Raw genomic sequence first — 13,737 nt, 5'->3', positions numbered from 1 at the left:
GGGGCCCAGCCCTCCACTGGTTTATAAGTTTCCTTTGGAGCTCCACAGAGGCCTTTGCTGCCCAGGAAGGGATGAGAACCGCTGCTGTACGTCAAGAGAGCCACTGAAGTTGTTACGGTTAATGTTATCCAACAGTCTTAAGATGCTTCCTCAGAAGTACCAGCTCTGTCACATTTAGGGAAGTTCCTCCACAGCGTAGTGATGATGACTAATACTTACTGAACACTTCCTGGGTACCAGACACTCATGTAATTTTCACAACCACCTGTGAGGGAGGCCTATAATTATCCCATTTAACAGATGAGGAACCTGAGTAACTTGCCCAATGTCACAGCGATTAAATGGCAGAACTGAGATTTGAACCCAGGCAGTGGCTCGTGTGTGTGTGTGTGTCTGTGTGTGTGTGCTCAGTCAAGACCCTAAACTAGAAATCAGCTAGATCTGGATTCCCATCCCAGCTTGGTCAATTGCCTTTTTCCTCATCCATAAATGGAGGACAATCATAGTAGCTACCTCCCAGAACTGTTAAAAAGATGAAAGGAAATAACATCCATGGTTTGCCCACTACGATGTCTGGTGCTCAGCAAGCACTCGGTGTGGTGGCAGCTGGTACTGTCCCTGTCCCTCATCTCCCCGGCCCCTTCCATACTCACAAGCTCTTCACCTCAGCTACGGCCTCAGGGCGAGACAGGCGAACTCTCTGCAGGTCCTCCTGCCTCACGCTGTGATACTTCCTCCGCATCAGCTCAGACTCGGGCAGCCGTGCCCGGCAGACCTCCTGAAGGTAGCCCAGCAGGGCGGGCACTGAAATCATCAGGGCACCCACTGAGTACCATGCACCTATGGGAGCAACAAGACTGCAGATAAGCAGAGAGCAGGACCAGGAGCCTCTGCCTGCCCAGATGTCCACGTGCTCGCTCCCTCACCTGCTCCGGGTCTCTGCCCAAAAGACCTCCCCCAACCACTCGGTATGAAACAGAACCTCCCCACCCGGCCTCCAGCCCCTTAACCCAGCTTTGGTTTTCCTCATAGAACTTATCACCGCATGGCAGATTACAGATACGGTCGTTGGCTTCTCCGTGAATGTAGGCTCCTAAGAGCTGGGACTTTCCCCCATCTGGTCACTGCTGTAGCCCCAGACCCTTTTTTTAAAATATTAAAAATCTCTACACTAGCACACAGCACACAGCAGGTGGCTCGTGCCCTCCCTTCAGAGATGAGGAAAATTAGGCCTTAATGGACAGGTTAAAGAACTTCCGAGGTCACACCAGTGGCCCAGCCAGGATTCTAGCCCAGGGTGGGTCTCTCAGGAGCCTGTGTTCTGACATCGAGCAGACACAGAGGGAGGCCAACTCCATGGCGAGACAGGCGGCTCCCTCACATGGGCCGCTTCTCAGAACTCCTCCCCACATTCATTCACAAAAAACCCCCGGCCCCTGGTTCTTACCCTCATTCAAGGTGAGGAACAAGATGTTGAGGCCCAGGCAGGTCAACAAGGAACACAATGGTGTCTGCCACCTACAACACAGAGAGTCCTGGTTACTGAAGACAGCTGCCCTTCCAGCCGGGAAGGGGAGATGGGCACACAGGTGGGTCTTCAAAACCAGGAGCAAGAGGAGGCCCTGGAGCTCAGAGGGTCAGGGAAAAATGAAAAGTGGGTCTCTCACTTGGACAGGCGACCGGGAGAGGAGCTGAGGTCACAGCTTAGGCCCCGGGGTGAGAAAGGGCATCCTCTCAGAACCAGAGGACCCGTAGAACCTTTTCCCAGGAGGAGGAAGAATTTATGAAATTATCTGTTAATGTTATAACCCTGTTTAACCTGTGTTTTGTAAGGTTCTATTCTCTTTAAGAAGTGCCGATGACATTCTTCTTTAAGAGTTTTCCTTTATTCTTTGTATTTATTGAGACAGAGTTGATATGTAACATATTCTTTTTTTACAATTTCGTAAGAACACATGCTTACTGCACAAGACCCATCTAATACGGAAATTGAGAGAACAAAATGTAAAGGATTTCTTTGACCTTATTTGCGACTTTCTCTTATTTCTGTGACTTTGAGAGTTTGTTTTAAACATACATTAATTCCAAAGGAAAGAAAATAATAAAGATTTCATTTCAACATATAAAAAATGAAGACAAAACCAGGGTTGGCATTCCCTCAGCAAACACGCCCAAAGTGAACTGGAACTTTTAGAAGAAAACACAGACCCAGCTCCGACCACCACCAAATGGCAACGCAGAAGCCCCCAAAGACGGAGGAAAGAAAATCAGAGACAGGTTGCTGAGGACGAGCAACGCTGCTGGCTTAGTCCTTAATAAAGGACATTTAACAGGGCAAAGGGAGCACAGACGTAATCACGAAGCCACTGACACCTACATTCTAAAGAGCAGTGTCAGTGGATATAAGGTGGGCCCTCAGAGGAGAGAGTCAAATAGAAAAATCAACAGGTAAGTTGAAATGTATTCAGAACTTCAATGCATTTTCTTTTGCTCTAATTGGGATATTTCACAGTTACTAAATGAGGTTAACTAACTTATGGGGTGCTTTTTTTTAAGAAGAGTTATGAGTAAGGGAGTGAAATGACCTCTCTCTGCCTTTGTCTTAAAATTCCATACACTCCAACTACACCACCCTAATTAGGCCTCAGACCCATCTAGTGGCTGCTACCAGGGTAAAAGCAAATTAAAAGTCAGGTCTAAGGCCAATCCCATCTCAGAAATAAAAATATCACACAGCCACTGAGATGGCTTTCATTTTAAAGCCTCTCTCTCTCTCTTTTTTTTTTTTAAAGATCTGTTTATTTTTTGGCCATGCCACGTGGCATGCGGGATCTTAGTTCCCTGACCGGGGATCGAACCTGCACCTCCTACAGTAGAAGCGCAGAGTCCTAACCACTGGACCGCGAGGGAATTCCCAGCCTCTCCCATTCTATCTGATGTCTTTACCGACACCTTGGTCATGGAGGCCCACCTACTGGAGTAGCTGATCCCAAAAGAGAGAAGTCTTTCAAAAATCTACCGTAGCTCCAGGCTTCAGACCTCATAGGAGCTCAAGATTAGGGGCTTCCCTGGTGGCACAGTGGTTAAGAATCTGCCTGCCAATGCAGGGGACACGGGTTCGAGCCCTGGTCTGGGAAGATCCCACATGCCGCGGAGCAACTAAGCCTGTGCGCCACAACTACTGAGCCTGTGCTCTACAGCCCGCGAGCCACAACTGCTGAACCCCGTGAGCCTGTAGCCTGAGGACGAAGAGCAGACCCGCTCACCGCAACTAGAGAAAGCCCGCACGCGGCAACAAAGACCCAACGCGGCCAAAAATAAATAAAAATTTAAAAAAAAAAAAAAGAAGCTCAAGATTAGATCCCTCTGCAAAGTCAAATCCTCTTTACTAAGAAAAGAACAACCAAACACACAAACTAATCTGACAGCCGCTTTCACAGACCAGTGCTCCATCTCCCAGCGGCTCAGAGACCATGAGCTCCTGGGGGCTTTTGAGTCCCGATGCTCCTCCTCCGTCCAGCTTCCTCAATCCCACCACATCCTCAGATTTCTAATTTCATAAAATGGAAAAATCCTAATACATTAGTGCAAGAAGCACTAAGAGACCAGTGCTGGAAAAGGAGAAGGGCAGGATATATTTAACTTTTGTGCTTTGCCACGAAAAGGCAAAACACACATACATACATACACACGTATATACATACACACATACATCTGCACGCACAGGTGCATGCGTGCGTGCGCGCACACACACGCACACACAGTAGAAAACGCCAGAGAGCACAGCCCCATGCTTTCCAGAGCCCACACGCTCCCCTAAGGAAGACCACAATTCATTTCAGCTAGTTGGTCTGGTGGGATTACAAAGCGAGCCCCTCCTTACACCATCTCCCTACCCCTTACATCAACAGCATAGTCATCTAAATGTAGAGAACACTGCTCTGGAGCACAGACCAGCTCACCTCTCGGGATAATGCCATCAATTAAAGGGGTTCTGGGGTGAACAAGAAAAACTCAGGGCCTTCGTCAGAGTTAAAAATAAACCTCCCACTATTTCCAGACTGAGGTAAGAATGAATACTCCAGAGCACCCTGAGAGGTTAACCCAACCCTACCCGCCCTCGTCTCCTATCTGTGTCTCTCAGGCATCTGAGATGGTTGAAGGCCTTTAAAAGAATCTGATGAAAACTAGAAGCTTCTCCCTAAAAATACACACACGTGTGCCCACACAGCTTTACATGCAGGTTCAGGAGATTCACTGACCCCGAGAGCCCCACCCACAGGCTCTAGATGAAGAACATCTGCTCTTTAGGACAAGCTGGTTTTATGTGACTCCCGTTACAATGCAGTATTAGGAACACATAACCTTTGCACAAAAAAAAAAAAAAAATTTTTTTTTTACTCAAATCAAATCCAACCTTTAAGTTTAACTTCCAGTCTGTACCAGGAAGAAGCAGCTACCAGACAAATCTAGGTAGGAAATTCTCCAGCAAGTCAGTGTCGTGAAAGAGACCATTTGATTGAGAAAGACCTAAGAGACATAATAACCACACAGAATGCGTGGTGCTGGATAGGAGCCTGATTTGACCAAAACAATGGTAAATGACATTCTTGGGACAACTGAGAAAATCTGAGTATGAACTGGGTATAGGGTGACATCAAGGAATCATTGTTAATTGTGTTAGGTATGATGTTACCTTATTTTTTTTAAAAAAGTCATTATTATATAGAGACAAACTAAATAAATAATGTGTTTAGGGAGCAGAATGGTATGTATCTATAATTTTAAATACTTTAGCATAAGAAATAAAGTGAGCTGAAAGGAGAAAAAAGAAAATTACCAAGGATGAAAATCAAAGCAGAACAGGAACAAAAAAATTTGAGAGCCATAATCCTAAAGGATTAGTGAAAATAGTACCTGCTTATTCATAGTTATTTGCATCCTAATTTTAATATGAATTATGCTAATGTTGGGAGAGAAGGTAAAAAAAGCCTGCTCCGGATATAGAAGGCCCAATGGTCAAGGCTAGCTAGCAGTCCTGAGGTATGAGCTTATTCAGCCACAAAGAAGAAACCCTGGTGAAAGGCCAGATGGTTCCCAGTGCCTGCCTCTCCTGGGCTGGGCCTGAGACACAGGGTCTAGAATAAGCCCAGAGGCCCAAAGGACCTCCCAGAATTGCTCCTCACCAGCGCAGAAAGGATAACCCAGCCACTGCCTAAGTGGCCAGCGCAACTACAAAGCAGGAAGGCAGAAGGCCCAGCAGGTTAGAGCAAACCTAAATAAAATCTGTACCTGAGCAAATACCGGACACCATCACCTGCATCCTTCAGAGGTTCCAGGTAGATCTCCAGCCTCTTGTAGGAAAGAACCAAGTTGAAAAGATCAAACGCCGGGGACTTGGCAGGAGCAGTTGGAGACTCCAGGGGAGCTTCGGGGACCATGCTGGGGCTCACCTCTGGCCCACACCCCTCTCGCTCTGAGGTCTGCATCCTGTAACCATAAGAATTCCTGACATTTGCATTGCACTTCCAATGCCCAACACACTTCTACTTGCATTACTTCATGTGGTGCCATAATAAACCTGTGAGGTAGGCAGGGTTACAGGTGGAAAGCCTATTTCACAGAGGAAGACACATTCAGCAAGGTGAAGTGAATGACCCAGATAGAGCTGACCCTTGAACAACATGGGTTTGAACTTCACAGTCCCACTTATATGCAGATTTTTTCCAACAGTAAATACTACAGTTCTACACAATCTGCAGTTGGTTGAATCCTCGGATGCCCAACGGCGGATACGGAGGAACCGCGTGGAGGGAGGGTGTACTCTAAGTCATACTCTAATTTTTGACTTCACAGAGAGCGCTCCTAACCCCTGCGCTGTTCAAGGGTCAACTGTATAAAATCCTGCTCTTCTGACTCACCATCTAATGTTCTTTTCCCCACAGACCCATCAAGAGTATAAACCATAAAAACCAAGCACACATGGTTGCTGGTGAGAGGCAGCCTGGGGTCTCAAGTAAAACGATGTCCTGAAATATTTTTCTCCCACTCTTTACTTAGTTAATTCCTACTCATCATTCAGGTATCGGCTTAAACACCACTCCTTTGCTCTGAGAAGTCTTTGCCAACACCTCCAGTCTGGACTGGGAGAGCCTCCCAATGCTCCCAAAGGATCATGTACTCACCCTAACAGCATTTATCACACCAAAGCAAAACCCCCTTCTTTCTTGCCAGTCTGCCCCTCTTAACTTTGAGTTCCAGCAGGTCAAAGACTACATCTTCCATTCACCACTGTTTCCGCACACAATGGGAATGTAATAAATGCTCGCTGAGTGAGTGAATTAATTGCCCACCCTCCAGGACCTCAGAGCTTTCTTCCACCCTGCTGCATCCTCTAACCTTTCCTTCTCCCTTCTGTTCTCAACAACCTCCTGAAGCATGCCTGCCCATTACCCGCCCCTTTTCCCCCTTGAACCCAACGGGGCAGTCACCACCTTCCATAAAACCCCATTCCCTTCTCTCTTCTCTGATGGGGATAGACACAGAACTCTCACCGTCTCTCCTAATTTCAAAGTCTGACCCAAACGCTAAGCAGTAAATAAAGAGGCAGACCCTTGGCCCACAGCAACAAAAGCCAGTTCCAGGCAAGGGGCTGCGATCTGGGACGACGGGGGCAGGAGGGTGTTTGAAGGGGAGGGTAACAAAGGGGCCACCAGGAACCAGAGACCCCCTCAGGCGGAGCTAGGACTTAAGGACCCAAGGCGGGCGCGAGGTAAGAGCCCAGGAAGGGGTGAAGCAGGTCTGCGCCGGCAGAGGCCGGACCATCACCTCTGCAGCCCAGGGAGCCGGACGGGGCCCTGAGACCCAAACCACAGAAGGCCACACCCAAGGTCGCTGGGCCAGCAGGTGGCGGCCCCCGCGGCGTTCTGGCGCCCAACTCCGCACAGTCGGCAGACACACCAGGGTGGTGGGGGCGTGGGGGGGTGGCACCTCACCTACGCTGTCGCTGCGATGGTGGGGAAGGGGCGGGGACGGCCAGGAGGCACTGATAGGGCCACTGGACCCCGGCGCGTTTCCTCAGGCCCGCCCCACCACGACGTGCCTCTTCCCAAGGCCGCTCTGAAGTCGCAGTACTGAGAACCTCCGCCGCCTCCCCGGCCGCCGCTTCCGGGACGCGACTGCTCGGCGGCGGCGTGCCGTTGACGTCATCGCTCCCGCCCCGCCTCCGGCCGGACTCCCGGGTTTAGCTCCGCCCGCTCTAGGACAGGTGAGCGCCCTCGTCCGCACTGCGCCTGCGCGCCTTTTCTTTCTCAGCCAGGATCCTGGGCTCAACTGTAGTCCTGCCCGACGGCGGTTCGCTAAACCCTGGGAGCTCAGGGAACCCCACCCCTCGCTGCCCCCGCGTCGTTTTGGATTCCGGCAGGGAACAGTTGGAGAGAAGCTAATCTGAAGAATTTACGTCTGCATCCTCCCCCCACCAAATTTGGCACTTACCTCACCCCCTGGGGACCATGAGCTTACAAAAGGCAGAAACCATATCCCTGCATGCCCGATGCCTAGCAGAGAATGCAATTCCGTTCAGCGTTTCCTGAGTAGCTACTGTGTACAGGGTCCTGGGCAAGCCCTTCCCAATTCAACCCACTTCTCACTGTGTTGCCCGGTTAATCGCCCTTAAAGCATGCATCCGATGCCTTTGCATTAATAATAATAACACTAACATTTATTTACGGAGGGCTTACCAGGCGCCAGACACTGGACTAAGCTCTCTGTAGGCATTATCTTAGCTAGTCCTCCTCCAACAACGCTATCAGGGTTATCGCCATTTCACAGATGAGGAATCTGAGATTTGTCAGGGAACTTCAGTGTCTGTCAGCTAGTATGCAACTGTGAGCTGGGATTTTAACCTCGTGTGTCATCCGACCCTGGTTCCCCCAACCATACCATCACCACCTTAGTCTGCATTTACTGGCCTCATCCCCTGCTACTCCCCTACAGGAGCCTCTTAACTTCAGCCAACTGAACTCCTCCATTGTTACCTTCAAGTGCCCCTTGCATTCTGGTCTCCTTACATTGCTTGTGCTGTGAGCTCCGGGAGGAATGCCCTTCTCCCACTTGTGCTTGGGTCCAAATCCAACCCATTCATCTAGGCAGGAGTCAAATGTCTGCACTTCTTCCCTGATTGCCCCAGCCAGAAGTAATCACTTCCCCCTCCAAACAGCCAGAAGGTAGACAGATACAAATCAGCCACTCACCACTAAACCATATTCAGAAATCCCCTTGCTTTTTAGAGGAATAGGCCTGGCTTTGTGGCTGGGCCAGGCTTGTCTGATGGACTCTGCCTCTCCTTTAAGATGAGGCTAGGAGAAGCAGAGAAAGAAGAATGTTTTTTCTTCAGTATCTTTACCTGTAATTCCACCTTCAGTAATTTACTCCAAAGGTAGATTTCACTTTCTTTGCAATCCCTCCTTCTTAGGTCTGCCTGGACCATTGGCCTCAGGCTGACTGTAGCTAGTAGTTTTATTGGTTCTCTTTCCTGGCAGCTATAGAATTGAGGGATATCATTCCAGAACTCCTAGACATTATTTGAGGAAAACACTGGAGGATACAAAAAGGCTCTAAAGACCAGAAAGGGACAACAGTCATGGCCCATCGATGAACAAAGGCTTCTCCTGGTAACTAGAGACTGGTCAACTGGAGTCTGCTTTCTGGGACCTGACTCTGATTTTTCATAATCAAGTTCTCCTGGTTCCTCCTTTCCCTTCTCCAGCATTCTGAGTCTTCACTTCTTGCCTCAGATCCTGGTGCCACTGATGTTTTCCCCTGGATAGCTGATAGGTGGGAGAGACAAGGGAGAAAATAAAATAGAAAAAGAGGATAATTAATACCTTAACATGACATTTTTCGGAGGTTAGTCTTTGAATCTATAAGCAAGGGTGTATATGGCCCACATAATTGAATTTCACTGGGGCTCTTGGAGAAATATTAGCAAGAAATGTTAGGTAGAACAAGCTGGAAAAATATGAGCAGGAAGAGAAGGGAATGTCTAAGCACAGCTTTCTCCACCAGATGGCGCTCTCACCCACTCTTACACAGACTTGTTCAGAAGCCTCTCTAAACTTGGGGTTTCCGGCGGTGGTCTCTCATGCCACCATTTCTTGCATATACCAGCTCTTCTCATGCTTCCAGCTGCATTAGTTATCTCTTGCTGTGTAACAATTATTTCAAAACTTAGTGGCTTATCAGAACTGCAAAAAAACAAAAACAAAAAACTTAGTGGCTGAAAACAATAATAAATATGTATTATTTGGCTTTTGGGTGGTTTTTGCAGGAAACTGCAAGCAGCTTGGTGGGTGGTTTTGGCCCAGGGGCTTTTGTGAGGTTGTCCTCAGATGCTGGCCAGGGCTGCTGTCATCTGAAGGCTTGATGGGGCTGGAGGACTGGCTTCCTCACATAGCAGACCGGTTGGTGCTGGCTCTTGTGCTGACAGGCTGGCAAGGGGTTTCGGTTCCTCTCCACCTGGGACTCTCCAGAAGGCATCTTGAGTGTCCTCGCGACATGGAGGCTGACTTCCCCAGAGCGGGAGATCCAAGAGGGAGCAAGGCAGGAAGCTACAAGGTCTTCTATGCCATATCCGCAGAAGTCACACACTGTCACTTTCACAATATCCTGTTGGTTTTACGGGTCCGAACTAGTCAACATTCCAACGCATAATGGGAAGATTATACAACAGCATAACTACCAGGAGGTGAGAATTACCGGGGCCATCCTGGAAGCTATCTTGGAGGCTGGCTGCTATGTGCTGCTCTGTCGGCTTAGATTACCCTTCCTTCCACCTCATCTCCCCCTGCTCACCTTTTAACATCCAGCTTGAATATCAGGTTCTTTGTAAAGACTTCCCCAAATAATTCCTCACTTCCTCCTCCGTGTTTACACAGAACTCTTTCATCTCTATTAAGCACCTATCACCTTGCATTTCTTTTTACTTTCTTTCTTTCTTTCTTTCTTTCTTTTTTTTTTTTTGCCTCGCAGCATGCAGGATCTTAGTTCCTATGCCCCCCTGCAGTGGAAACCCGGAGTCTTAACCACTGGACCGCCAGGGAAGTCCCTCACCTTGCATTTCAATCTTTCTCTTTTTTTTTTTAAATTGAAGTGAAGTATAGTGATTTTTTTTTTAATTTATTTATTTATTTTTGGCTATGTTGGGTCTTCGTTTCTGTGCGAGGGCTTTCTCTAGTTGCGGCAAGCGGGGGCCACTCTTCATCGCGGTGTGCGGGCCTCTCACTATCGCGGCCTCTCTTGTTGTGGAGCACAGGCTCCAGACGCGTAGGCTCAGTAGTTGTGGCTCACGGGCCTAGTTGCTCCGCAGCATGTGGGATCTTCCCAGACCAGGGCTCGAACCCGTGTCCCCTGCATTGGCAGGCAGATTCTCAACCACTGCGCCACCAGGGAAGCCCCTCAATCTTTCTCTTGAACATGACTATTTCCCTCATTGTGTCCTGAATTCCTGAGAGCGGGGGACTGTGACTTAACATCTTGCCAGTCCCAGTTTCTGCCAAGTATATAGCACAGCGCTGGCATAGTAGGTACTCAATGAATGCTTGTTTTAAAATAAATGAGTAAAACAGAAAATAACAAGTGTTGGTGAGGATGTGGAGAAACAAGAACCTTGTGTGCTGTTGGTGGGAATGTAAATGGTGCACACTCTATGGAAAACAATATGGCAGTTCCTAAAAAAATTAAACAGAATCACCATATGATCCAGCAATGCCACTTCTGGGCATATACCCAAAAGACTTGAAAGCAGGGTCTCGAAGAGATATTTGTATACCCATGTTCACAGCAGTTTTAATCACAAAAGGTGGAAGCAACCCAAGTGTCCATTAATGATGATGAATGGATAAACAAAATGTGGTGTATACATACACAATGGGCTATTTTTACTTAAAAAATAAGGAAATTCTGGCACATGCTACAACATGAATGAACCTTGAGGACATTGATGCTGAGTGAAATAAGCCAGTCACAAAAAGACAAATACTGTATGATTACACTTATATGAGGTATCTAGAGCAGTCAAATTCATAGAGACAGAAAGTATTGAATAGTGGTTGTCAGGGGCTGGAGGGAGGGGGAATGGGGATTTATCATTTAATGAGTACAGACTTTCAGTTTTGCAAGATGAGAAGAGTTCTGAAGATGGTTGCCCAACAGCGTGAACATATTTAATACCAATGAACTGTACATTTAAAAAATGGTTAAGATGGGGACTTACCTGGTGGTGCAGTGGTTAAGAATCTGCCTGCCAATGCAGGGGACACAGGTTTGATCCCTGGTCCAGGAAGATCCCACATGCTGTGGAGCAATGAAGCCCGTGCGCCACAACTACTGAGCCTGAGCTCTAGAGCCTACGAGCCACAACTACTGAGCCCGCGAGCCACAACTACCGAAGGCCACGCGCCTAGAGCCCATGCTCCACAACAAGAGAAGCCACCACAATGAGAAGCCAGGGCACTGCAACGGAGAGTAGCCTCTGCTTGCTGCAACTAGAGAAAGCCTGCGTGCAGCAACGAAGACTCAATGCAGCCTAAATAAATAACTAAATAAACTTATTTTTTTAAATGGTTAAGATGGTAAATTTTATGTTATGTGTATTTTGCCACAATTTTTAAAAATTTTAAACGGAGGAATGATGGATAAAGAAAGTGTGATATATCCATTCAGTGGAATATTAATTTTTATCATAAAAAGGAACGAAGTATTGATACATGCTACAACATAGATGAACCTTGAAAACATTATGCTATGTAGACACAAAAGACCACATATTGTATGATTCCATTTACACTAAATGTCCAGAATAGGCGAGTCCATAGAGACAGAAAGTAGATTGATTAGTGGCTGCCAGGGACTGTGGGGAGGAAGGAATTGGGAGTGACTAATAGGTACAGCGTTTCTTTTTGGGGTGATGGAAACATTCTGGAATTGGATAGTGGTGATAGTTGCACAACTCTGTGAATATACTAAAACCACTGAATTGTATACTCTAAAACGGAGAATTTCTGCGTGAAATTTTATCTTACAGGAACTGTTTCAATTTTTTTAAATGAATGAATAAATGAAAGAAACATTTGACTGATATGTATTTTTAGATTCTCTTTAATATTTGGGTTTACTCTAGTATTTAAACTTAATATTTGGGTATATTTTTGGATTAATAACTCACTGCCATTGGTCTGAAAAGTGTTCAGTAAATAACATCTTTATGTTTTTGTACCTGGGAAAGAAGTCCTCATGAGTAATGAGTTTTCCAGCTGTGACACAGTGAGCTGTTGGACAAACACAGCAAGGAAATGAATGTCTGCTGTTATACTCTTACTCAACAGCTCTTGGCAGCCATGAAAACAACCATTCATCAAACACAGGGGCAAAAAATGTCTCAAAGAGCAAGGCAATGAAAACCTCAGCAATAAAACCTGTGGCCTCCCAGGAAAGAAGCAGTTAACTGTCCACCCAAAAGTCCTTTTCCCTCTTCCAGGGTATAGAGTTGTAGCCGGGCAGCCATTGCCCCACCATGGACTACACCTTCCAGCCTCCTTGCATGTAGATTTTTCGGTCATGTGACTCCCCAAAAGAAGTGAGTGACGACAGTCACTTCTAGTCCAAGGCATTTAAATGTTGGAAATCTACTCCTCCCGCTTTTCTCCCAAATGCCAGCTCAAAGCAGAGGGGATGGCCGGGCCACAAAGTGGGAGGAGCCTAAGTCCCTGAATCATCACATCGTGGAAACCTCCCACTGACCTGGAATATCCACAATGGACAACTATGTGAGGCAGAAATAGATTTGTATGTGAACAATAGACTTTTGTTATATTAAGCCGCTGAAATGTTGAGGTGTGTTTGTTACAGCAGCTAAACCCCAATATTCATTCATTCCACCAAATAACTACTTATTATGTGCCTTTCATGGAAATATAGAGAAGAATAGCCTGGAATTCTTCCCTCAAAAAGTTCTCATTCTAAATTGGAGAATTAGATGAGAGAATTAATGGGAGACACAACTTGAATAAAAATGCCACAAATGGAAAGGCAGTAGGTGAGCCACAAAAAACCCTGCATAGACCAATTACCATTAACGAAACTGAGAGAATTAACCAAAAAACTTCCTAAAAGGGAGTTCCCTTGTGGCCTAGTGGTTAGGACTCCAGGCTTTCACTTCCATGGCCCCGGTTCAATCCCTCATCGGGGAACTGAGATCCCACAAGGTGCACAGCTTGCCTAAAAACAAACCAATAAAACAAAGAAAGCTTCCTAAAAGGCATCAGGACCAGGTTATTTTGTAGACAATTTTATTAAACCCATCAGTAAAATGATATAGTTAAACTATTCCAGAGAACAGAACAAGATGGAAAACTTTCCAATTTATTCTGAGTCCAAAATTACCATCCATGATACAAATGTCAGGCAAGAGCACACACACAAATAAACAAATTTCATCTGGAACATAGCCAATAAAACTAGCAAAAGAATACACCTACCACACAGCTAAGCCACTCCACTGCTAGGTATTTAACAAAGAGAAATGAAAGTGTATGTCCACACAAATATTTGTGCATGAATGTTCACAGCAGCTTTATTTGCAGGAACCAAAAAGTTGAAACAACACAAATGTCCATCAACAGGTGAATGGATAAACAAATTATAGTATATCCATACTATGGAATAATACTCAGCGATAGA

General features: G+C 46.6%; 1 protein-coding gene across 2 annotated transcripts in view; it reads right to left on the bottom strand.

The window, feature by feature from the left end:
- ZFYVE27 (zinc finger FYVE-type containing 27) overlaps nt 1–7,173 on the bottom strand; it is a 28,794-nt gene extending 21,621 nt beyond the window's left edge. For both annotated transcript variants that reach the window (XM_068548320.1, XM_068548319.1), the window contains exons 1-4: nt 6,996–7,173; nt 5,293–5,490; nt 1,448–1,518; nt 654–840 (exon numbers count right to left, since the gene is read on the bottom strand). In XM_068548320.1, the coding sequence (XP_068404421.1) occupies nt 654–840; nt 1,448–1,518; nt 5,293–5,489 (455 nt within the window). In that variant the 5' untranslated portion in view covers nt 5,490; nt 6,996–7,173. The remainder of the gene's footprint in view (nt 1–653; nt 841–1,447; nt 1,519–5,292; nt 5,491–6,995) is intronic.
- Between the last annotated feature and the right edge of the window lie 6,564 nt (nt 7,174–13,737).

This window comes from Eschrichtius robustus, chromosome 7, assembly GCF_028021215.1.
Source record: "Eschrichtius robustus isolate mEscRob2 chromosome 7, mEscRob2.pri, whole genome shotgun sequence".
NCBI lineage: Eukaryota > Metazoa > Chordata > Mammalia > Artiodactyla > Eschrichtiidae > Eschrichtius > Eschrichtius robustus.
The sequence above is the reverse complement of the archived record's forward strand: the minus strand, read 5'-3'. Positions and strand labels throughout refer to the sequence as shown.